General features: G+C 46.9%; 1 protein-coding gene across 3 annotated transcripts; it reads right to left on the reverse strand.

Annotated features, from left to right (window-relative positions):
- Positions 1-711: 711 nt before the first annotated feature.
- Positions 712-25,136, reverse strand: LOC121065557 (C-C chemokine receptor type 8-like). 3 transcript variants are annotated; one of them, XM_040548460.1, is made up of 4 exons: positions 24,982-25,136; positions 24,704-24,827; positions 4,357-4,588; positions 712-2,849 (listed from the first exon to the last, which is right to left on the reverse strand). In XM_040548460.1, the coding sequence occupies exon 4, from the start codon at positions 2,847-2,849 to the stop codon at positions 1,785-1,787; it is 1,065 nt and encodes a 354-aa protein (XP_040404394.1). In that variant the 5' UTR covers positions 4,357-4,588; positions 24,704-24,827; positions 24,982-25,136; the 3' UTR covers positions 712-1,784. The 3 variants fall into 3 exon arrangements, with proteins under 3 accessions (XP_040404394.1, XP_040404396.1, XP_040404395.1); XM_040548462.1 differs by lacking the exon at positions 24,982-25,136 and having other exon boundaries at positions 24,704-24,939; XM_040548461.1 differs by lacking the exons at positions 24,704-24,827; positions 24,982-25,136 and adding an exon at positions 14,866-15,710.
- Between the last annotated feature and the right edge of the window lie 1,255 nt (positions 25,137-26,391).

Here is a 26,391-nt window from a genome sequence, read left to right on the forward strand (position 1 = left end):
TGTGCCATCTAAGCTGCATGGGAAAGTGTCGTTATGTGAGAGCTGCTCAGAAAAAAATTCCTTCTTCACTTTTTCTCAAAATAAAAGATAACAAAAGAATGTATATAAAAAAATAAAATCTGTTGCTTCTTCCATTTTGCCTAAAACATCTATGGGTAAGATAGTAAATGTCACTGAACATTTTAAACAGAAATACTTTCACCCAAACTGCAAAATTCTAGCCACAGGGGAAAGGCATCTGACCTGCTGTTAGCCTATGTATCTTTTTAATCATCAAACTGCCAGCACAGTACAAAGAAACCCAACGAAACACATCAACAGAGGGCTTTGTTTCTAAATACCTAGAAGTCTTCTGAGAAGTAAAAATATGATAGTTAAGCTGTAGTGCTTTTCTTACCCATTGAGGAATAAAATCTAGAAAAGTTAATTGTACTATCTAACGTAAATGAAAGGAGTATTTTCTACACTTAGTAGCTAATGGCAAAAATCTTCTGACACTCAAATTAGATATGCATTTTAAATTCTTGAGAAACATAAAAAAGCAATTATATTTTCAGAAGGAAAGCTACAACTGAGTAAACAGAATATATATTTTAGTAGCCTAGAAAATTCTGTCTTTAACAATACCCAGGCTGTGTTTTTCACAGTTTCAGATGCCTTCTTGGTTAACTTTAACATTTTTGTTTACAGAAAAATAACCTCAACATAAATGCTGTTTTTTCCACAGTGAACTTTTATTGGGATTTTGAGAACAAATCTTCCTTGGCAGAGAGCTGGAGACGTAACTTCTTTTGGTGAAAAGCTGCAGGACACCTCTGAATTCCATTAGATGTATTTTACAGGATACCAGCTCAAAAAAACAGTAAAAGGATCCCTTCATTAGCTTCCTCTAAGCTTGGGAGTCATTAGAAAACCTTTCAGGAGCTGAGACATACAAAGATGCAGTTAATACATTTATTCAAAGGAAACATTTCTAAAATGGCAGAAAAAAATGTATGGGGAAAAAAAAGAGCCATAGAGCCTATGCGCTATGTTCCATTTTGTGATATTTACACTGAACAGCAAATGCTGGGGCACAGGGTTGGAGGGCCCATGCCTCCAGAGGGGACACAGATGGTGAGGCTGCTTCGATGGTACCTTACGCAAGTGTTTGTGCCTCTATATGTGGCAAATACAGGGGGCACCTGGAGGTGCTGCTCTGCTGTTCTTGAAGATGGGGCTCCCAAGGGCTGCTATGGGTGGCAGCGGATGTCCCAGAGTCCCTCAGCAACCTGATGCAGCCCCATGCAAGGGGGCCTCTATCTGGGAGTGGAGGCAAAGAGGTGACCATCGCCGGCCCCTCTTTGCAATGTGAATCCATCCCATACCTGTTCCTTTCTCCACTTCCCAGAGGGAGTCCCACCCCTGTCCCAGGGACTCAGGGCTTCGTGCGGGGAGCAGCTTCTGCAAAGCAGAGCATAGCTGGGGGTGAGGCAGGAGCAATGCGTTCAACAAGGGAGAAAACAAGTAGGAGAGGAAGCATCCTGTTTGCTGAAATGTATTAAAAGTGATCTAATTAAAAATCACCACGTGGCAAGCGTGTAGGATCACCATTTTACAAACACACTGGTGCTCTTCGAAAGCTCACATTGCTGCTTATTGTGCCGTATTGGGCAGCACATCCCAAAAGGCAGCACAGGCACATGGGTCACCCTGCAGGGACACTGCACACATGGTGCAGCCTCGGGGGCTGTGCCGGTGCTTGGGGCAGCCATTTACTCTGGGGGAAGGGATCTTGGGTGGGCTCAGAGTACCCCTGCACTGTCAGAGCAGGCAGAGAGCTGGCTGGGCACTGAAGATGACTGAGTGGCCCCAGAACCCCTGGTGGAGCTCCAGAGGACACGGACACAGGACTGAAGCAGTCCTTTCAGGTGGGCCTTGAACATCACCCCAGCGAAGGCGTAGATCACGGGGTTGAGGCAGCAGTGGATGAAGGAAATGGTTTCCGTCAGCTGTAGGGCCAGGGCGATCCGGTTGCTGGCCTGACAGTCGTTGATGATGTGCAGGCTCTGCAGGGTGTCCAGGAACAGCACGACGTTGAAGGGGGTCCAGAAGAGGAAGAAAACAATGACGATAATGAAAATCATCTTGATCGCCTTGATCTTGTTCCGATTTCTGCATTTTTGCAGGTTTTTCAGTATCTGGGCGTAGCAGCAAATGAGTATGCTGAGGGGAATCAAGAGGCCCAAGATATTGGCTGCAAACTGAGATGCAACCTTCCAGGTATTGCTGCCAGGGGGGTACGTGGGGACACACTGCATAGACTGCTCGATTTCCAGCTGCTGGTTGAACACAATGTTGGGCACAGAAGCCAAGCCAGCCACCAGCCACAGGACTAAACTGATAATTATGCCACAAGAGGCTGTCCGAATCTTCATGGCATAGACGGCATGGACAATTGCTATGTACCTGTCTATGCTCATGAGGGTTATAAAGAAAATACTGCTGTAAAAACCCGTGTAATAAATGCCAGCCATTATCTTGCACATAGCGTTGCCAAAAACCCACTGCTCTGAAGCATAGTGGGCTTGGAAAGGGAGAGGCACAACAAAGAGGAGATCAGAGGCCGCGAGGTTGAGCAGGCAGACATCAGTCATCGTCATCAGCTTCTTCCTGGTCAGGAGAACCCAAAGGACCAAGGAGTTTCCCAGAAGGCAGAAGACAAACACGAGGCAGTAAAGGATGGGCAGGAGGAGGGATTTAAACCTGCGAAAGCTGTTTCCTTCATTGCATGGAGCAGTATTTTCATCGTATCCATAGTCGTACTCTGTTGTTCTGATGAACTGGCTTGTGGGATTCATCTCAGACATCTGTGCAAGAGAGAGCAAGAGGTAAAGGGTCCTGGCATGGATCTCCCTGGTGGCTTCTTCAGTTTGTCACTCCTGCCTCTTTTGGCCAACTTCAGTTCTTGAGTTTAAAAAACACCAAAATAATTTGGGGCGGGGGGGGGGGGGGGGGGAGGAGGTGAAAGGGTGTTACTTGCTTTGTCATTTCTGAAGAATTGCAATGAATACAGCTTTAAAGTCATTTTACATGCTCTCCAAAAGTGAGTCAGTGCTTTACCCACCGTTTGTTTGGTTTTTTTTCAGATGCCACCTCCTGACCACCATAAAAAAGGATCTGGTTGGTAGAGTAAAGCATTCACATTTTAAGAAGTACAGTTCTTTCAAAAGACACTGTTTCAGATGAGTTTGGCTTGTCGCTGCTAGGACACTTGCATATTTATTGTGCATTTCACCTACGCTGTGCTGGCATGCAGGTAGATCATACTTCAAAAGAGCTTCAAACAGACTGATGCGGAGAAATATCACATGGAGTAATCAATGTTATTACACAGCAGCAATAATACCAATGAGAGTGATTTATTCATTAAATGCAGCGTACGTGCTGCAGGGAAACAGGAGCATCTGCATGTGTGGCACAGCGAGGGATGTAGTTGGTACTTGCGCTCTGCTCCTGGTGTGGATGCTGCTGGTGCCTCACTGACCTGCCCCAGCTTTTTGGGGGCACCAGGCCTGCTTCAACCAAAGTCAATCAGCACATGCACTGTGGAGAAACCTGTTACAAATACAGCACCCAGCCCTGCAGAGCTCCTTGCTCAGGAATAATGAGCAATCACAGAAAGGCAGGGCTGCAATCTACCTTGACAGTGCAATTCTTTCGTGTATTCAGCTTTCAGGTAGGACATCTGTATTATTAATTTCAGCTTGGATTTCACGCATAAATGTTGAGATTTTGAGTCACCAGATAATGGCTGTTTATGCCCTTCATCAAAAATATTTACTGTTAATGCTATTCATCTCTTTTCTTGTGCAACCCTGACATGCTGTGAAGCAGTGGTTATGCTTCTTAGGTGCCTGTCAGGGACCCGTTAAGAGCAGTTCAAAGGTTCAACAAGCAGAAGTCAGAAATTATCGAAATGTAATGAATACTGTGTTATAGGTGTATACATATATGCATATATATACAGTTACATAGAGATATATAGATGTAGAGATATATAAATATATAGCTATGTTCATCTGATATGTAGATAGATCTGTAGACATATAGGTACAGATATATAAATATAGTAAGTCCAATTTTGGCAGAATTCAGACATGATTCTGCTTGTCTGAACAGAGCCTGGTGATGCTCTACCTCAGACTTCACATGGCCAATGCCTTTGATTCTCTTGACCAGGATAGAGCACTTCCCACTTTCTCCCCTCCCTGCATCAGTTGGCCAAAAGGGTCAAACCAAAAAAGCAGGTTTCCAGTGGGTATCAAGAGAGGTACAACCACCGCAGGCTCCCTTCCCCTGGTTACCAGAGCTCACCTGTTACTTTCAAGAGCAGCAGATTAAACGTTTATGGTCTCTACCCTGGGCAGCAAGAAGCCTTCACGCTCTCAGTTGTTCCCGGTCCCCTTCTGCCGTGTCCTTGTCCTCTCTCAGGCTTGTGAGTTCCCAGGAGGTTTAGTCCATCGCTGGTGGTTTTGGTGATAGCAGGTGTTGGATGGGCAGCTGCCAGTTACAGATAAGGTTTTGAGACACAGAGAAGGGTTTGGAGCTGCAGTAAACAGGAAAAGAGATGAGAAGGCTTAAAATTACACTCTGTGAAACAAAAATCAACTACGGCTCTTTCTGAAGACAGTACAAGCACAATAAGAGGTGCTTGCTTTTTAATGTAAGTTTGCAAAAATCCCTTTTCTCACAGCCACCTCTAATTTAAATGAAAAATATCAAAGTTGAGGTGTGTCCACTAGAGAACGTGTAATGCTAGACACAAGTAGTGCTAGACCTGAAGAAATTTGTATAGATCCATTAAACTTGACAGCTCTGCAGCATTTTACAGAAGCTGATATATGATTTCCAAGAAGCGTATTTTACTTTTTCTTTTCTTTCAGCTGATAACAACCTGCATACTGAAGCCTGGTTAAGTCCCTTTCTATTAGTAATGTACTAACTCTGAGCAAAATGAGAACTCAGAGCTACATCTTTGCAATCATTTTTGTGCAGCTTGTGTTCAAGTGGAGATATCTTAGAGTTTATTTGCTTCCTTGGTGTTCCTTAAAGTATATTTTAGTGCATTCAGGACACATGGTCAAGGACAAAATAGCAGAACAAGAACAGGCTTGAAAATTTTTCTTTTACACAATCTCCTGAAATCTTTTTTGTTGTTGTAGTTGTTTCATGTATTGCTGTAAATTACGATAGTGCTTTATAAGTCAGGCAAATTATATACTTTTCATCCATTAATCTTAGCAATGGGTAAGCACCATTTCCCTGACTTACAGGAGCACAGAGAACCCAAAAGCCTCAAACATGTGGCAGACCCAGAGCATGTCAGTCATTAAAGTTATTAACCCATTCTTCAGTAGCAGATAGCAGCTCCAGCACCACGTAGCTTCCCAGCCTGAGAGCTGTTGTGTACATGGATGGTGAAAGGCAGTGCCAAAGAAGAGCACAGCTAAATTCTGCAGACAGATGAATGAAAAGTGAGAAAATGGGCTGGGAAATGAAAGTAGTAGCCTAGTGAAGGACCTGGCATGAGTCAGTAGCACAGTCAGAAAGAACAGGACGGTCCCACGGGATGTTCACAGTGCTGCCAACCACCACGGCATCACTCTGCCTCCAAGTACCCAGCTTGTCCTATTGCTTAAGAGTCAGCACCTCCTCTTATCTACTTATATATTCATTTGTTGCAGAATTAATTTCTGGAATGTTGTTGTAGTAGAACTTGATTTTATTTTCTTCTCTATATTCTTTATATTTTAATTATGTGATTAATAATATGTCAATAGTATGTCCCACTGTTACAAGCAATGATATAACACAATGTAACTCTGTTATATTTCCTTTTTTGGTTTTAAAGGCCACTAAAGACAATTTTCACTACTTCTTATGATCAAAACATCAGCCGTCTAAAGGTGCCACTTCTTCCATTGGATTTTTTTGCATTAGTTTGGATGATAAGTTATTAACACATACAAAAAAATTAAATGGTGATTTGACATGAAGCCAATAAAAGAATGAAAGCCTCCATTAAAAGCATATCTGCATTTATAAACATTCATACATTTCCTAGAACAAGAAAGACTACTATAATTTTTCTTGAGCTATTTTCTCTTGAATGTGTTAAGATTTTGCAAAAAGATTTCAGTTCATTCAAGTTGTGTATTTTTAATTGGGAAATCTTTCAGTGGTGTATTTCCTCTGGTCTTGATTCTAGGTGGCCAGACAAAATGTGGCGGGACAGCAGGGAAACATCAGATGCTGCATACATGGTGCAGAGGGGATCATGCAGGACCTCGAAGACAAGGGAAAGATCTTCAATTAAAGTGTAAAAGGATAAATGATGGGTGGAGGGGGCTGGTGACTGCAGTGGCGGGAGGAAGTCTTCTGGCAGACCAGAGAGGACTGAGCCTGGGACAGGCATGATGATTTGGTAAAGGGAAGGGGGGGAAAAACTGTGGTGATGGTTGAAGTGTTTTGGAGGGAAACAGCAGAGTTACAGTGCCTCGTGTAACATCCTCTAGAGCAGCCTTGCTGTGTTTCAAATGATATTCACATTTCTGTCTGGCTTTCAGAAAGGTTTGTGTACCTGTGCTGCTTCTGGCTGGGTGATATTCCTGACCCACAGCTGGCCCTTCAGGCTTGTCTCAACAAAGACAGATTTATCAAATGTGAAACAGTGTCTGATTTCTCCAAGGCAGCAAAAGGAAGGGAACAAAGATGAGTTTAGAAAACAACAAATGTGGCTTTGGAAGGTTATTATCCCCACAGGCGGGTGCGAAGCACAGGGGTGGCTTTGGGAACTGCGGCACGAAGGACGATAATAACGATGATGGAAACCAATGGCAGATGCCTGCTTTGGGGGACAGGGAGGAACCAGAGGCATCCAGGGGAACAGGTCGTTTGGCAGGAGCAAGGGCAGACAGCACAGCTGGTCTGGAAGGCAGTGCAGATAAATAACTACCGGTGTGTTCACAAATGCGGGTCCTGGCTCCTGGCTGTGCACTGGCTCCTCAGCTACCAGCCAGGCTAAAAATGCACGGAAAATATCACTGTGGGATGAGCCTCCCAGCTTGCCCTCTCCTGTTTGGGTGGTGGGGGTCAAGTTTTCAACATGGGGGCTGGGGACCCTCACACCCCAACGCTCAGCGCCAGGCAGGTCATGCTTCCCCTTAGCAGCCACCTGCTGCTGTTGCCACTGCAACAGCGCTTGTGTATATGTAACACACCCACTGTGAAGTTACTTTTTCTGCTGCTTTGTCTTCTCTCATTCTCCCTTCAGAGCAGGAAAAAAACATGCACCACTTTGTCTATCCAAGAACTTTGCAGCCCAAAAGTCACCACTACATGACAGTGACATGGAGGCGCATACTCCAAACCACTCACAGCCCCACAGGCCGAGAGGCTCCACCACAGCCCTGCTTTAAACGGAAAAATGCCACAACCAAAACACATCTTGCCATGAAACAAACAACATGGCCAAGCCCTCAGCTCCTGTAAATGACCAGATTCAGACGTGTCCAGCACCTCACAGCAGTCCCAGAGGGTTTACTTCACCCATGGCACCACAGCAGCTCCTTGGCCTTGGGGCAATGGCCAGCTTAACATCTGCAAAACTGCTATGCCTGCTCTTGTGGAAACCTCTCCTTCCTCCTACAGATGATTTAGATTACTTGAGCTCGAACACAGAGAGGAAATTGTGGTTGTGACAGAAGATACCACTGGCAAAAATATGCTCCGGCCTAAGGGGTGAGGGCTGCAAGCTGTGGTGTGGGTCCGGCCCTTTGGCAGGGCTGGTGGCAGGCCCCTTCCCACCATACGTGCTTGGTGTTGGTGTGACTGCAGATAGGAAAAGGTAGGAAAACTCATGTATGCTGCCTGGTGGTATATTTCCCAAGAAAATAAAATTTCTGAAGTATTTCATGGACCTGCTAGCTATCGCAGCAGCCGGCTAGAAGGTGACGGGCAGGTTGGTCTCAACGTGGTGCTCTGCTTCCACCCATTGCAATGCTGGGCGCTCATACCCGAGAAAAGCAGTTTCCTCTGCCTTTGTTCAACAGCAAAATGAGAGCAGCTTCTTAGTCAAAATGAGGCCTTTCCCTGTCAAATCTGCTCTCGCTTTACAGCTTATAATGTGGCTGAGGGCTTTCTCTGATGTATCAGAAGAGCAGTTGAAAAGGTGATAGAGCAAAAGAGGGAACAAAAGTGGGACTGCTGATACTGAACCAAAAGGACATACGGTTTCCCCCCTTCTGCCTCCCCCCCCACCTTTTGATAGAGCAATGGAGCAAAATTTGAAATGCTTTATGAGCAGATAGGTCTAACTTTTACTATGTTTAGTTAGAATGAAGGAAGTTTAGAAGCTTTGTATTACTTAGCCAGTTTCATCTGTAAGAAAATACAGACTTGTATCTCAAATTGACGGCAAGAGGACCCAGGTCTGGACGATGTGTCAGAAGATTACATGAGGAACTCATGCTATGCATATGTCCTTGGATGTGTAACCGACTAAGCTCAGCATGCATGTTGAAACAATAAGATAAGAAAGAAGGAGATGGCCTGAGCATGCTCAAGAATTGGGTTCAACCAGTGAACACAGTGAGGAAGACGATCAATGACTGCCAGAAGACCCCAAAAGACCACGAGTAGAAACAAATGAGAATGCGTTGAGGACATTTGCATATTTTAATGAGTTCCAGGAAATAACATGAATATGTTAAATATTCATTGGAAACCTAATAAATATTTGTAATTTGATTGCATATAACCTTGGTAGTTGAGCAACTTGGCACGCACACTAGCTGGAGCAATCCCGTGTGCATCCAGCGCCGCAATAAAAGAATGCCTGCTTTCTAAAACTCCAAATTGAGTCTTAGAGAATTTCTTCGACCAGCTTTTATGGTATCACAAAATTGTTTAGTCAGCCCAACACCATTGTGGAGGTACAGACACATGTCAATATGCCATACAACAGAGTGGCTTCTTTCTCATTCTTAAAATAGGGAGAGCATATTTGTACCTGTGTGTGCTAAGGTGGAAGAGTTTTTTGGAATTATGTTTTTTTGTTGTTGTTGTCAGCTAGAAGGTATATTTAGGTTGGCTAAAATGCCCCTGAAAGTGCCAAGTTGTTCTGGGGGGATTTCTGCCTCCAAAATAGAGAAAAAATTATGAAGAACAGTCACAATATTTTATGTTGACAAGTTCCAGCTAAAACATTGCAACTTTTCATTTTCTGAATGTGTCATTTTCAAATATAGTGGGTTTTTAATATACATAAATAACCTCTTCTTCCAAACTTTCTTCCTCAAAACCACACAGACACTAAAACTTAAAAAAATTTCCGGTAGAACTAAGATGCATTGGTTTTGCTGATAGAAGATAGAATTTCATTTTTTTTTCAGCTTGGTCAGCAAAAGTGTTGACTCATATTACAGTAAAAAAGTGTTTATGGTTTCCGACTCATAGAAGGATGTATTTGGCATTGTTCTGCCCACCTCTCCTGATGCAGATGTTCAGTGCAGACAAGCTGGAAGCCAGGGAGTCCTACAAAAAAATGTTGCAGAGTTTGTTCAGAAGAAGCAGCTGGAGGTGCCCTGTGGGGTCTGGACCACCTCCCTCTGCTCCACACTCTGCTTTCCTCTGCTGGCACCAAAGCCACACAGATTACAACTTTGACAGCTGCAGCCTTGCACAACTGCTCTGTTTCACCAGAGCAGAAATCAGTGTGTTGCAAAACTTCCAGGACAAGTAGCTCATTCATAACAATGCGAGCGGGGAGCAGGGCCTTCTCGCTCATGTTTTGCAGCATGCAGGACAGAAAGAAGCAAACAAATAACATTACTTGCGCAGGGGGTCCTGAAGAACAAGACCCTTCTCTGCTCATCCCTTGGCTGATGCTCCTTTCTCACCCTGCTTTTTTTTCTCACTCAGGTTTTTAAACCCTTGCTGTCCTGCACCTTGGGAATGCCAGCACATGGGCACCTCTCACATCAGTACCCTCTGCTTTGCCTCAGGGTGGAGAACTAAGAAGGATGCAAGCAAGGATGAGTTAAAGAGATGGCAGAAGTCTGAGTCCAGTCCCTGGCTGGAAGGCAGAGCCATGTCCCACTGTCCGTCCTTCCACACAGTTGCTCAGCCTGCTCCTACAGTCCAAAGCTCCCTTGGTGTGATTTAAGTCAGTTATTTGTCCTTTCTGTGGAAGATCAGTTGCTGCTTTCTTCCAGCTGCTTTAAAATATCCGAAGGTCTTGTTCCCTTTTAATCTAAATAGCTCATATTCCATTGTTTTTTTCCTTTTAGGTCATGCTTTCTAAATTGTTAATCGTAGCCACTGTTCTCCTCTGGCAGCTGCCTGGCTGTCCTTAATCTTTTTCCATCACGGTGCCCAAAGCCTGACACAGAGCCCCAGCTGAGGCCTGACCCCAGTGAAGCAGAGTGGAGGAGCCCCCTCCCTGGGGTAGCTGTCAGTTTCTGCAGTCACGTAGCACTGCTGATTCATGCTTCCTTTGCTGGATGCCAGCCCTGAGTCCTTTTCTCCAGAACTGCCGCCTTCTTCATCCTGTGGCCTTGGCTGAACCTGCCCTAATGCAGAACTGGGTTTGCACTGTTTGTCTTCACTGAACTGCAGCCCATTGCTCACGGGCCTTTTAATTCATCAAGGTTACTTCAAGTGGCCATCCTGTCCTGCTTTGTCTTTGCACCCCCTCCTAAGGTGGCGGCATGCAGAAATGAAATGATGAAAACCTGCAGTGGTCCTTCATCCAGAGCATTAATGAACACATTGACTCCTGCAGGGGAAGAGAGTACCCCAGGGGTCCATACTGGGTCCAATCCTGTTAAGCATCTTCATTAATGGTCTGGACGACGGATCAGGGTGCACCCTCAGCAAGTTTGCTGATGATACAAAGCCAGGAGAAGTGGCTGATACACTAGAGGGTCATGCTGCCATCCAGAGGGACCTGGACAGTCTGGGGAATAGGCTGACAGGAATCCCACGAGGTTCAACAAGGAGAAGTGCCAAGTCGTGCACATGAGGAGGAACAACCCCATGTACCAGTCCATGCTGGGGGCCACCCAGCTGGAAAGCAGCTTGGCAGGAAAGGACATGGGGGTCCTGGTAGACACCAAATTGGATATGACCTAGCAAGGTAACCTTGCCACAAAAAAAGCTGAGACTCTGAAAAAAAAAAAAAAAGAGGTATGACTTCATCCTGGAGGAGAGAAGATTCAGGGGGATCTCAACAACGTCTTGAAATCCTTGAAGGGCAGGTGCAAAGAGGATGGAGCCAGACCCTTGTCAGTAGTGCCCAGGGACAAGACAAGAGGCAATGGGCACAAGCTGAAGCACAGGAGGTTGGATCTGAACATCAGCAATCGCTTCTTTACTGTGAAGATGACTGGACACCAGCATGGGTTGCCCAGAGAGGTGGGGGAGGTTCCCAGGAGGGGCATGCACGGTGTGGTTCCATGTCTCCCATCCCCCCCTGCCCTCCCCGGGGAGGAGAAGAGAGCCTTTGCTCGGGCTGCTGCTGCCCACGGGAAGGTGTGATGAGGGCTCAGTAATGTCACAGATAAATCTGTATCTGAGCTGCTGATAAACAGGAAGCTGCTGAGAAGCTTTATGCTTTTTCTTGTTTTTTTTTAGGTTCTTTTGGTCTGTTTTTTGTAGCTATTCTTTTTTGCTTACTTCATCTCAGGAAACACATTTTCTGCCACCTCTTGCAGGAAATGTGCAAGATACAAAAAGTGTTTTGAAAACCTCATGGTTAGCTCAGCCTGCTCAGAGGGTGGTGGTGAGACAGAGCACCAGGCACCAAGGGCATGGCAATTGCACTGGAATAAGCCCACAGCTGAGTTAAGAACAGTGGTAGTAAAGCTAAAAGGGTTTGACTTTGCAGAATACGGACACTTACACACATTTGTGCTACAATCAGACTTTGTACTGGCATCAGAAGGGGCTTTCAAAGCTTTCTGGTCAAGGGTATTGGGGCACAGCTGCTATCCACAGGAACAGGCTCGTGGGAACTTATTTCCAACATCAGAAGACCACCAGGGATCCTGCTGCCCAAACCAGCCTCCCCCACCATCCACGCTGCTGCAAACAAGAGCAGCCCCACTCCAGAGCTTGCTGGGGAGAGGGATGGCCACAGCAGGTACACAGCCTGCAGGGACCAATGCTCACCATCATTAAACTCACCCCTGATCTTGCATGCCTTCAAGCCTTCTGTTATTCCTGGAAGGGGTGAATATTAACCAGATGCATTTTTAGCAAGAAGGAAAGTGAGACCAACAAGAAGTTGGGTTGAAAAGGATGAGGAGTGTCTTTCCAGTACATAGATAATTGGGGCAGGTTTCCTTCTCACTGCCAAACTGCAGTTTCCTGTTTTCTTAGTTTGCCCAAAGCACAAGAGGGTTTCTACTGGGTTTTGAATGAGTGGGACAAAACAGATGATTTTTTTGCCACTACATAGGTAAAATCTATATTTCTTTTTACGACACCCAGATTTTTTTACTGTCTGACTCTTTTCGGATACACTCCAATAATTCCAAGAACCATTATGATTTCATACCTCCCCTCTTACAGGTTTATAGGCAGAAGAATAAAAAGTTAAAAGTTTAGTTCACATTTTGCAGTCACTAGGTGTGAACGTGCCTTTCTGAGTAAGACCAAACACAAGACCAACTTTTCCAACACAACCAACAAAAGACAGGGTTTATAGTAATCTGTCCACATTTCTTGAAGAGAGCGAAGGACATCTGAGAAATCTGGAAATTGAGTTGAGACACAATGCTTTAAGCAATCTTTGAAGAAAAAGGAAGTTCTCAGATTTGTCACAAATATTGAATGTTAATGAAAAAAGATTGCCTTAGAAATGAAGCCTGTCCTTCATTTACCCAAAGTGCTGTTCTGCTTGTTTCATCTTTATTCTACCAAATATGTGCAAAGCCTATGATGCCAAACTCAAAAAACCTTCCCTGTGTGAGCTTTTCTTGAAGAAGGGCCCAGAGTGCAGGTGGTGGCAGGCAGCACAGAGCCTTGCACCTCACTTAGCCAACAATGGTTGTCATAAGCTGAGGCAAAGAGAGTTTATCTTTCTGAATGCTTAGGGCTTTTATCAGATAAGGGGTCCAAAGACAGAGCAGAAGAACCCCCATTTATCCCTGCTATATCTTAGTTCATTTCTCTAAGTCTCCAGTTTTGGAAAATTAAAAACAGAAAATTACACCAGAAGTTCTCCACTGAAATGCAGTAAAATAGATCTACAGTTCAGGACAGGAAAGTGAGATTATACTATGATTATACTATTAAAAAAAAAAAAAAGATGCACAATGTTTTGGGGTTTTCTTTTTCTTTTGAAATATGAATGGGTATTCTGATAAGCCATCAGACAATTGACCACATATACCACAGGAGGTTGACATTTAATGTACTTCCCAGCAATGCATGCTGTTCAACAATATGAGTGTGCTCCTGACATGATTTCCTTTATCTTCTCAGTCTTAAGCTTTGTATGAAGCACACCCTTTTACTCTCCCATTGCATGAAAGAAGGAAGTCATTGCATAGAGAAATAACGCATTTGTCTCGAGCCTCTCGAGAAATCCGTGACAGAAAATGGCAATTGCATTACTCGCCCTGTTAAAAATTCAGCCCTGCCTGCATCTGAAATTCACTCACAAGCCAGAGATGCTTTTAATACAAAACTATTTTTTGGTATATTTTAGGTCAATGGTCTCAAACTATGGCCTGAGGGCGGCAGTGGGCAACAAAATCACACAAGAGATCTTCATGTGTCACAGGACGGTGTCAAAAGTAGCATTTTCTATCCCTCCATCAGACTCCTGATCCCAAGGGTCCTCTGAGAGATTCTTTAGGAAATAATTTCATGCAGGCTTTAGGGCACACACACAACCAACAAGAAGACTCAGAAGCAAACTGAGGAATCTGGAAAGGACTCAGACAGGTCTGTCTAGCAAAACTAGCCACAACTACAGTGAGCACACTCCTGTTTCAGCATGGCTGTGCTTTCCCAGAGCATGCACAAGGGGCACAGCAGAAAGTTCTGCCTGCTCTGGCTAAGAATGAATCTTACATAAATAAATAAATAAATAAATAAAAATAAAGCAAAAGGAAAGGAAGAGTTTCCAGCAGAGCCAGCAAAGTGTTCGGCTCACCACTTGGCAGCACAGGTGGTTGTGCCAGCACAAGGTGTTCCAAAATCACCCTCCTGGACTGTGGCCACTGCAGATGCAAGGTGCAATGGGAGGAGGGGGCTCACCTGCTGGGGAGGGAACTCCCATGCACGGAGAGAAAATCATGCTCTCATAAATGTCAGCCGAGGGGTTAAACAGAGGTCTCCTGTTTCACTTGACTCATTTTTGGAGATCTAGCTACGTGCAAAAGGGTAAATTCTTTGGCCAGCACCAAAGCGTGAACACACAGCGCCTGAGCTGAACACATCCTCTGCTCCCTCACTAGTGTACCTGGCCTTCAAATCCTCCCTCAGCTCGGGCACAGGCACTGGGGGCCAGGTTACAGGAGGTGGCAAGCCCTAGGGAGCTGGCAGATGCGCCGTCTCTTTGCCACCAGAAGCCTCGGGTGCAACAACGCAGGGATTGGGGACACTGGAGCAACCAAGCCTGCAAGCAGGTGCTGGCACAGCTGTGGGAGGAAGAGGTGCGGGGCAGAAATTTGGCCTTGCAGGGCACAGAATACAAAAGAAGGTTGCAGAAAGGGAAATGAGAAGAACAGTGGGAGGCTTTGGGCAGGTTGTCCCCAACGCTGGCTTGGCAAAATGAATTCCTACACACCCATACCTCCGGACAGTACCTACCTCCCCGTCAGCTCTGCTTCAGCCTCCTCCTTCTCTTCCTCCTCCTCCTCCTCGGCCAGTGGTGCAGGAGCTGTGTGGAGGCAGCGGGCAGCTGGAGCAGCTTCTGGCAGGGGCAGCAGCTGCTGGCCACGGGGGCCGTGCGGGCAGCAGGAGCGGAGGCTGGCACAGCGACAGCGTTTTGGGCCTTCCCCCTTCCCGAGTGCTCAGCTACACGTAGAGCCCAGTTTTCTGGACTGTGCCTTTCCATACACGAAGGCTGCGGTCTCCCTGATGGCTGCGGCTGCCAGCTGGCTTCTCTGCCTCAGATCCTGAGGTGGGGTCCTGGTGTTGCCTGCGGATTTTACAGTAAGCCGTGAAATCGGATCAAAAGCTCTGTGTTGGAGCAGTGCTGGAGCAGGGAGCAGTGTGGGTCCTCTGGTCTGGACTAGGCTATGACATGGTGTTTCTTCATGTCACACTGCCTCTTGCCCTGTGCACCATCTTCCCCCTGGGGTCCCCTGGGGTCTGCTGGAGGTGTCCCCCTGGGGAGGCCCCCACCAGAGTCTGTCCCAATGGCCAGAGCACCCTCCTGCAGGGGAAATGCACATTTAAGTCTTGGTCTCACCCAGGCCTCAGAACTCAGTCCTCCTATCCCTGGAAGCCAGCACTAACCCCTGGCTGGCCAAAATGCCCAGAGGTAGGGGCTGCCACTGCACATCAGGGACCACCGTGGGATGGCAGGGGCTACCACAGGACATCAGGGACCACCGCAGGTCATCAGAGGCCACCCCAGGACATCAGAGGCAGCTCTGAGTAGCAAGGGGCATCTGGGCAGCCCAGGAGAGCAGCAGGAGGAGGAATGCAGACAGCGTGTGCTCGTGGCACCCAGACAGTAAGTTGTCCAGACCCCAGTCACTGACAGGAGTCCTAAAAAACCCGGACACAGATGTATTGGTGCTCACATGCTGGGCACTCCTTGGACAAATATCTGACATTTGTGGGCACATGGGCACAAGGGCGTGAGTGAGTTTTGTGTTAAAAAAATAACTCCTCCTGAGCTTTGGGTTGAGCCTGGCTGTGCTGCTCCTACATATTGCAACACTATTATTTCCTTCAATGCTACAGCCAGCCCTGGGTGCTGGTCTGATCCTGCTGCTACTCAGCCTCCCTCTGCTCTTTTGGGTACACAGTGCCCAGGAAAAGAAAACCTGTCATGATGCGAAAAGCACCCAACAGGAAAACCACAGCTACTCCTGCCTCTGCAGCAAATCTTCTTTGCAAATCAAAGAAACCTCCACTTTGAAAGAGTTTCCAAGGTAGCCACAGTGCCCAGTGAGGACTTCACGGTTGCAGGAAACCCAAACCTCCTGTGTTTGCACCCAAGCTGTCTGAGAGCAGTATGTGGTGTATGGGGGTTTGGACATCCATCTTCCTGCAGGTCATGCCCAGCATGGCATGCATGCAGCCACTTCTGGCAGGGCTCAAGGAGGAAATGTCCCTCCAAGCAGCAATCCCGATTTGGGAAGACAGGCTGACATCCAGCCAAACCTGCCCTCACTTCACCAGCCATGGTGAAACACAGCTGAGATGTGCCACCTGCGTCTGCAGTAAGAGAGGCTTTGTACCACAAAAGACAGGTGAAGAGCTGAAGCGAGCAATGAAGCTGGGTAAAGAGAGTGAAGATCAGGGCACAGTGAGGGAGAGATGCCATGAACAGCCAGGACAGGGCAGGACTGGTGGTGCAGCACCAGGAGCGTAGGATTAAACGCCTTGCATGGCCTTCAGTTGATGGCCACGCTTAAGCTCGTCTTTCTTTTGTTGCCCTCTCTCTCGTCTGTCTCTCTCGCTGCATCAACCAGAGGAACCAAGCTCTGCTGCCAACATCACCACACAGACACAGAGATGATCTTCTTCCCCTAGCAAACACTTAACTTAACCCGCTGTGAACTGAGAGCCGAATCTGGCCTCTGAGCATCCGGTTCCCCTTTGCGTGAGGCCTATTTGAATACGTGCCTTGGTTTCCACTTTTGGCACCACAGCTGTGTGCCTGTCCAGCTCTGCAGAGCTGGCGGCTGGCTGCCCACACACCCCGTGCTCCATTACCAGCTCTCTTCAGCACCTCCTCGCACACCCTGGAGCTGCTACTCCACGTCCCTCTGGAATAGACAGGAGAGGAGACATCTGCCAAGGCATGCATGCTTCCCCCCATTGCCCCACAGTTTTCTAAAGCTACTTAGACAAAGTGCTGTGAGGATCAGGCTTCTCCATGAGTCATGCCCAGCAGAGGACAGGGGACCTGGGTAAAAAGCCTCAGCTGGGTCATGGCCACCAGGATGTAATCCACCCTGCGTGACTCCTCCTGTCCACTCCGGACCTTGGTCTTTGCCTCCTGGCCTCGCACATCAGGCTCAACCACCCATTCTTTGGTGTTATTTTTGTGGCACCTTAATGACACGCTTCTTTCTCCAAGCATACAAGAAAAAATAAGCCGAGGTGTCTCAGGAAGAGATAAATTAAAGATGTCTTTGCAGGACTTTGCCTTCTGGCAACAGTTTCATCTCACGCCTCTAGGATCCAGTCTCAGCCCCAAAGAACAGCAGGACTCGGGGTCTCCAGCTCTGATCCCGTTTCCAGTGGTCCAGATCTCTGAGGTAGCAGAGAATAGCTGGGCTTGGAGCCAGCATCTGGCCTGAGGTCCTGACGCCAAAACCCACTCTGATGAAACATCCTGAACGTTCACCATCACGCATCGGACCCCGATTGTCGTCACAGGACTGTTTGTGTTGCTGCCCGCAGTGCAACAGGGGCAGAGGTTACAAAACATCTCGTGTGAAGGGAAGGGTCAGGGCCAAGCCTGGAAGGGAAGCAGTGGGAAGAGGAAGATGTATTAAGGCCTGGATTGTCCCCACCCACCCCCACTACCTGTTTTTCCTTCTGTACAAGTGAAATTAAGAATTAAGAATATATATTTTTGATCACCGTGATGGCTTCAGTTCCGCAGCAGGACCACAGCTCACTGCTGTGGATGTCCCCTCCCCTTCTGATTTTCCCTTGCAGCTGAGCACAATCCAGAGGGTGAAATTTGGCCACACGGGTGCAGATCCAGTGACCACAAAGCACTGGGTGAAATGGTGCCGGGATCTTTCTTTCTGGCCTTATTTCATCCTCCCATCCCTGGTGGGGCTCATTCACACTGACTCGGTTCGATGGGAGAAGAGGGCTCTTGGGGTGGCTGTACTCCTGAGACAAAGCTGAGGAGTGGAAACACAATGAGTTTGGGAACCAGCCTGTGGATGTGATTTTACACCAAAGGAAGGGGGCTGGCAGCCTCACTGGTTTGGTCCATGTTCTTAACCTTGTTCTTAGCAGAAGTGATTGCATCCCCAGGGGGTTTCACAGGGCAGGTGGTTCTCACCTGAGCTGTCAGCTTCGATGCTCTCATTGGGAAACAGTGATCTTCTGAGGAAGGACAGCTTTTACTTTCCAGCCCTCTCCAATCCTTGGTTCTTGCCAGCAAGGACTGAAGCATCCTGTGCTCCTCAACCCTGCAATTTTGGACTGGCAAGAGACCCACCACAAGGTCATTTGACTCAGCTTCAAATGAGCAAAGCACTTTGTCTTCCAGTCAGTCTCAAAGCAGGTTTTAGAGAAACCTGTGTCTAGTTACTCCAAATCTGATCTAAACGTGGCTTATATGAATTCAGCCCGCCGTGATGGGAGGAAGGTATGTAGCTGATACACACATACACAAACCGATGTCACCAGACTTCCACTGAGATTTCACTCGCATGGTTTTGTGCTGCTTTAACTGTACCAGCTCGTAACCACCCATTTTGGGTACAGTCAGACAAATCTTCAAGAATTTTTATGGCAGCAGTCTGGACGAGCACCGTGTCCCACCCATCCTCCTCTGACAGCGTGTGAAAGCCCGCAGGAGCCCAGCCTGCTAATGCCCAACCCTGTTTTTCTCTCCTCACGTGGGAACCTTGACAGAGAGCTGCAGAAGCCTGGTGTTGGGTGTTTTCTTCAAGGTGTGCCTTTATTTTTGCCTGGCTGTTCGTAGCAGAAGAAGTAAACCTGTGGCTGTTCTATTTATAGGACTTTCTTGGGCCTGCTTGCTCTCTGCCTCAGCTACATCGGGGTTGAGAAGTCTGGTTTCACCAGGAGAGTTCCCTCTAGAAACAAACAAAGGCTCAAAGCTTTCTCAGCCCTGCAGTGGAAATATGCTCAAACCTTTGACAGACATGTTTTCTCCAAAGTGTTCCTCCACCATTTGAGGCAAAAAGATATGAAAAAAAAAAAAAAAAAAAAAAAAAAACTGCAAAGAGGAAAACCACTTCCCATCTCTATTAGTCATCTTTCATTTGGCAGGTATCAGAACATCTCAGCACTCAGATGCAGAGCACTTTAGGAAAAGCAGAAGAGTCAAACCTGATGTGTGCTGTGAAGGCAGGCAGAATTTCAGAATTTTCCCCTTTCTTTTTTACCTGTAATTTAATTTCTGAACTTTCTTACATAACATAAAGATGCGTATGCAGGCCAAGGTGCAAGCAGTGTTATTTTTTCCCTCTGTAGTTATTAAAAAAGAAATAGACACAGCTCTTTCAGCATAAAAGAGCAAAATTATACCCTTTTTTGCCCAGATACTTATAGTAACAGTCTTATAAAATCCTAGATGAAGAATTGGAACAAAAATACCTACATTACAAATAGTGTTTTAATGTTTGGTTTGGGGTTTTTGTTTGCTTGCTTGTTTTCATTACAAATTGAGATCAGATATCCATGATTTGTACCCATGGGATCACAGAAGAGAGGACTTGAGCAGTTCCTCTAATCTCTCTCCCACTTTAACTCTGTTTAACTCTAGCAGTGTTATTTACCTGTGTTACAGGTTTCACAGCACCCAGTACACTGTCCTTATGTGGTAGAACCAGCATCACTGACTGCAGCTCTGACAAATTCATTTTATCTCTTTTTACCAGGTTTTGCATGCTTCCATCACTCACCTCACAGAGATAATTCAGAACAACCCTCCTTAGTGCTTACGAGCAATGCTGGTGTACCCAGCTGGAAGCCAAGACAGTGCAAAGTATTGTGGCATCTTTGAGAAAGGGAACATAGAAACCTAAATATCTCACTATCATATTGAGTGGTTTTTATCAGATAAGGTGTGGAAGTATGAAGGGATGAAAGACACGGACTCCTGATGGCTCTTGAGCAGAAGGCCTTTACTGCCATTTTTCACCACTACATATACTTTCCCCGTAGCCCCATGCACTGTCCACGCATCCGAACCTGTCATACAGTTGGTTAGAGACCCTCAGACACGCACCTCAAGCCAGCCAGCAATTGGCCACTGCCCAAAGCTCATCCTTAATGCTGCAGCCAAGTTAATTTATCTCTACCTTGCTCAAGTTTTTGCTTCTACTGCTTATTTCCTCGTTATCTCTAATTCAGGGACGTGTGAAACAGCGCAAAGCCACCTGCGAATTCCTTTCCCACAATTCCCCCTTTTTTATTTTCAACCAACCAAACGCTTTCTATAGATTTTTCTATCAAGCACCGCAGACATTGCAATAAGCAAGGTACAATAAGCAACAGGGTGAAAATCACAAGCAGAATTACAATTGTAAAGTAGCATGCCTACTAGAATCTACATCAGTCAACAAGCCACTAAGTGCTAGGGATGTTGCTTCGCAGCGATGCTGCGTCTCACTCGCACAACACAATCACACAATCACGCAAAGAGGCCTCTTGCACTTCTCATTCATACTACAAGAAAATATCACTTAAAATAATTTGTCCATGGCTTCAGGAGGTCCTTATCTACTCCCGCGGTGAGTGGCTGAAAGTGGAGGTCCCTCCGAGGAAAATGCTCGGGGTGCACCTAGGGGCGTCCACTCCACAGTCGATCCCACAGCCGAGCAGAGCAGCTCCTGGTGCAAGGAATGATGCTATTATAGTTTTGTATAATTACAGCAAAGAGATGCATTGCGATAAGGAGCAAGTGTGGCATTGACAATTTGTTTCATGGTTTGTGTTTTGCCCATGTAATTGAACCTTACACATGCTGTTGCTGCTACACTTCCCAGGATATCTAATTCCTGTGGCTCTAGGGGCGCTTGCGGTAAGTAGACAGTCCAGTCTTTGTTATCTGCCGGGTTCCCCACCAGACGTTGTAAACGGGTCGTTAGCACTAGCCAGGGACAGGCACATCACTTCTTGTCCTGTCATGTTGGCGAGGGTGACCCAGATGTTGCGGCATGGTTGGATGGAGACCCAGGGCTGGCAATAACCGAAGACAGCAGCGATTGTGAGGAGGAGGCCAACCACGGCCTTACTCCCCTTGCTGGTACCCATCTTGGTCCATGACCTGTGGAGACACAAGCATACCCTCGACCCCAAGTTATTAGAAGCTGGGGTCCCTCCCAAAGACCTGTATTTAAATTTTTTACCATTACTAAGGCCTGCTCTGATTGGGGCACCTGTGACAGCGCGGAATTCATATTTGTGTAATGTTTTACTATGGGCGGTACCTCTTTGTGAGGAAAGGGTAATGATAGGTGATTCATTACGTAAAGTGCCTTTCCCAACCTGTTCTGTGGTGTTTCCTGGGTGTCTCCCCCTTTTTGTTTATTTAGCAGTGTTTTCAAGGTACAATGTGTGCGCTCAACAATGGTTTGACTCGTGGGGGAATGAGGAATGCCTGTAATGTGTCAGATACCCCAAGTTCGAAAAAAGTTTTGAAGGGAGTGACTACCATAGGCAGGGCCATTGTCGGTTTTTATTTCCTTTGGGATGCCTAGCGCTGCGAAAGCAACACGGAAGTGAGCCTGGACATGGCAACTAGTTTCACCCACCACAGCTGTCGCCCAAATAGCATGAGAGGAAGTATCTACCGATACGTGAACTTATTTCAAGTGACCAAATTCTGGAATATGCATTACATCGGTCTGCCATAACTGTAGGGACCGTAGACCTCTAGGGTTTACCGTTAAAGATGGGGTCGAAACATGTTGTTGACAGTCAGGACATGTTTGGAAATCAATTTGGCGTCAGTGATCGATATAGCGAATTGTTTCGCCAAGACTTTGGTGGATTGATGGAAAAAGGCATGGGATAACCGTGCTTGCTCCAGCACCTTAGGCACGGGGGCAGTCAGGGTCATATTAGTTAGCTGGTCAGTGCGTGCGTTACCCTCTGCAAAAATACTGGGTGACATGGTGTGGCTCTGCATGTGAATAATACAATATGGGTGCCCTTGCTGCTCTACAAAAAATAACAGCTCTTTAAATTTTAGAAATAACTTTTCCTTTGGGACATGTCTCAAATGTGCCCTCTCAATGTGCTGAGCGACACCTACAGCATATTGTGAGTCAGATACAATATTCAAAGGTACTGGTTTTTTGTTGTTGTTTTGTTTTATTTTTTCCTTATTTTCTTCTTTTTTTTCTCTCTTTTTTTTTGTTTGTTTGTTTTCTGGCTGCAAGGAGCCCATGTCCTCAATCACTGCACTGATTCGTCGCAAATCATGCAGTAATCTCCATTTCCCGCTCTTCTTCTTGATGACAAACACTGGTGAATTCCATGGGCTGTTTGTCGGAACAATATGTACTTGTTGGAGTTGTTCTTGAACCAACTCCTGCAGACTATTGCTCATAAAGAATAAATTGAACAATTCTAGTTCCCTTTGGTATTGACAATGGTGGAGACAGTGTCCAAGCCATAGCTTGGATTTGTCCATTATAATCAGCGTCAATTATCCCCAGCAAAACGAACAATCCGGTCAAAGTTGTACTTGATCGTCCTAGCAGCAATACACTGCAGTCATTCCCAATTGGTCCTTTGACATTCAATGGAATTTAATGAACGTGAGTACCCCACAACGTGGTGTCTGTTACTGTGGAGACATCCACTCCAGCCCTCCCTCTGGTTCTTGCTGAGAGGGTGTCCACGGTGGTAACTGTGGCAGCGGGGCTGCAGCACAGAACCCTGCTCCACTGTGGTACTCCATGGGCTGCAGGGGGACAGCCTGCTTCACCATGGTCCTCACCACAGGCCGCAGGGGTCTTCTGCTCCGGTGCCTGGAGAACCTCTCCCCTCCTTCTTCACTGACCTTGGCGCCTGCAAGGCTGTTCCTCACTCCTCTCACTCTCCCAGCTGCTGTGTGGCACAGCGTGTTCCCCCCCCCCCTTTTTTTTTTTTTCCTCTTTCTTAAATCTGCTCTCACAGAGGCACAAACAACATCGCTTATTGGCTCAGCTCTGGTCAGCACCGGGGCCCTTACCTAACATGGGGCAGCTTCTAGATTCTTCTTACAGAAGACACCCCTAAGGCCCCCTGCTACCAAAAGCTTGCCACGTAAACCCACTACATTCCATCCCTCACCTCTGTGAAAATGTTTAAGAATAATCACAATACACTCTTACTTTACAATTATCACAATCTTCACAAACTTCACTTACATCAAAAAGAAAAAGAATTCCCCACACTGAAATAAACATAACATCATCACAACACCGACGAGGTGGACAATTTACACACACACCACCCCTCGTCCCTTCACCACACTAACATGAAACATATTCCCCACAATTGCTGCTTTCTTAAATTCTTTACAACTATTACATTTATAAAAAAAAAAATCCAGTCCATGTTTTGCCTGTTATTTCTCTCCACTATCATTCTTATCTCAAATTCCTTGAGCCCCACGTTGGGTGAGTAAAAAACAATAAGTCATCACGGATTTGTGGTAGGAAGTTTGAAGAAAGCAGTCTTCCAGCAGTATTGGACAATAAATGGCACAGAAACTATAGTAATGCTGCTTCGTACTAGAGCAAACAATTTGTGAATAGCATATGCCAACACAAATATGCTTGTACCAGCAGCCCTTTTAGATTGCAACCATTTATGGTTTATTTGAGGGCTTGTTAGTGTTAGGTCAGAGGTTGGACTAGGTGATCTTGGAGGTCTCTTCCAACCTAGACGATTCTGTGATTCACTGAAACCAAGTTTGAAGAGTACTGCAGTCATATCCACACCACTTGACACAGCCAGGCAGAACATTCCTAGAGATACTGATGAAATTCCAACGTGGAATGAAAACCCTACAGCACCACATTCTTTGAAAACTTTTTTCAGCTGCTGGGATTTATTGAGTTTCTCGTTTTCACTGCTGAGATCTGTGGCTGCCTTTTCAGGGGATCCACCCACAGGGCCAGCAAAAGGGCCGGCGGCCTGAGGGGAGGCCGGCCCGGGGCGGGGGGGAACAGCAGCGGCGGCGGGCGGCGGCCCCGGGCGCAGCAGTAGGCGGAACATGGCAGCGCCCGCTGCGTGCGGGCGGGCGCTCGAACCTGAGGAACGCAGCAGCCGGCGGCGGGTGCCCGGAGCTGACAACGGGGCGGGCGGGCGGGCGGCGCTGGTGGCCGCCATGGGTTGGGATGTCGTCTCTGCCCCTATTCCCAAGGTTTATCTGTCAGGTTTACTTCCTCTGGCGGCACGCAGTCACCGCTTTTTATTTCACCTGCCTGCGTAGCCTGAGCAGCCGCAGTCTGTACCCTTTTTTCCACTTGCCATGATCTCAGTGTCTCAGTTGCTAAGCGCGCCAGGTCGTCGTCACCTCAGTGGCTGTTGTATCTCCCTGCAAGGCAGCGTCCCATAGAGTTGTCCCAGCATTTTCCCAAGTTTTTAAACCAAACACTGCCCAAACTGTCGACGGGGCCCCATTCTTTTGTAAGAAGTTTCACTTTATGTGGGTCATGTTTCACTCCTCTTTTTACCAGGAGTTGAGTCAGTAACAGCTATCACCTCCTCCTCGGCCGATAGATGAGCTCCCATAGTCAATGCCCCAACCGCTCACCTGCTTCCTGAGGTGATGTCCCGGGATCAAAGCCGTGGTGCCGCCAGCTTGAGTTGTTCGGCTGGGGTCCCCTCAGACGCTTCTCTCAGTGCTGCTCTTTTCCCAATCACGTTGGGGTCACCATCTGAAGGGATGAAAGACACGGACTCCTGATGGCTCTTGAGCAGAAGGCCTTTACTGCCATTTTTCACCACTACATATACTTTCCCCGTAGCCCCATGCACCGTCCACGCGTCCAAACCTGTCATACAGTTGGTTAGAGACCCTCAGACACGCACCTCAAGCCAGCCAGCAATTGGCCACTGCCCAAAGCTCATCCTTAATGCTGCAGCCAAGTTAATTTATCTTGACCTTGCTCAAGTTTTTGCTTCTACTGCTTATTTCCTCGTTATCTCTAATTCAGGGACATGTGAAACAGCGCAAAGCCACCTGCGAATTCCTTCCCCACAGAAGTAGCTTTAGGTGGGGGAGCTGTGAAGAAAAAAACAGGCTGTTCTCTTACCTAGATTTCAATAAAAATATAATGCTTTTTTTGGACCAGACTTTGCCAGAGTGTGCTTCCCATTTGAAACTCCTTTAAGGCTCCATTGAGCCCTGATTCTCCCCTCCCTCCGAATCGCTTCTGGATGAGCTCCAGGCTGCAGATCCAGCTTTTCCCCTGCCTGAGGGTAGGCTGGGCTCCAGGTCTTGCCCTGTGTGGTGACACCTGAGGGTGCCAGTGACAGGGCAAGGGTGGCCTGCATCTCCCCCAGCGAGTGGTGGTCTTCACCTGATCAAAGAGGGGGGCTTCAGTCTGTGGGGTCCCTGGGGCTGCTTGGACAGCCCTGCCCATGGCATCCTTCCTCTCACCTGGGACATCACTGGCTGCATGTGCCCCCACACCTCACGGGGATATTTTTGGGAGCTCGCACTGCCCCACCTCATCTCCTGCCACCACTGACTGGGAAACATTTTGAAAAGACAACAGGCAAGGTTTCAGCTTCTAAATGCAACGTTCACCTCTCTTCTTGTTCTGCACTTTGAAAAATGAAATAAACACCAGGCAATAAGAGTGCCCTTCTGCCATCCCCCATGAGATATTTTGGTCCCAAGCAGATGGGTGTTTTTCTTCTCTTTTCTTTTCGCTAATAGCAACCCCTAAATATTTTTGTTTCAAGTGTACCTGAAAAATTCTGTTGCTGCTGAGCTTTTCACCTAGCTTCACAAACCAAACCATAAATCACCCACACAGATGCCGTCAGTGCTCAGAGCCTTTTGCATGCTTTGCAGGAGAGACATGGCTGTCTGGAGAAGACCACGGGTCCCAGAAATAGCCTATCTGGGGCAGTCTGACCAAACCTTACTTTCCAGCAGCTCTGTTCACCTGCAGCAGGTCTAGATGTAGACGTAGATTTAGATGTAGATGATGTAGATTTAGATGTTGATGTAGATGTAGATGCAGATGTCATTGGACTTGCCTGCTGAAGAGCAGATGCTCAGCTAAACATCTTCCCCTTGGAAAAGAGCTACAGCTGCCCAAATCTCTTGCAAGGCATTTCTTGGGCTGTCCAGGAAAGGCAGAGGTTCGCCCTGTTCAAGCATGCCACCTACTGCTAACCAGCCCCCCTGCACCCAGACGTGCATCTTCACTTTGCACAGCCAGGGCAGGCAAGACGTGTGAGGGGCTCTTGTCAATTCAGCTGGTCTTA

The sequence above is a fragment of the Cygnus olor genome, chromosome 2 (genome assembly GCF_009769625.2).
Source record: "Cygnus olor isolate bCygOlo1 chromosome 2, bCygOlo1.pri.v2, whole genome shotgun sequence".
NCBI lineage: Eukaryota > Metazoa > Chordata > Aves > Anseriformes > Anatidae > Cygnus > Cygnus olor.

Bases quoted from the DNA above. Each gene is read 5' to 3' on its own strand.
- LOC121065557 (XM_040548460.1), bottom strand. From the start codon at position 2,849: ATGTCTGAGATGAATCCCACAAGCCAGTTCATCAGAACAACAGAGTAC.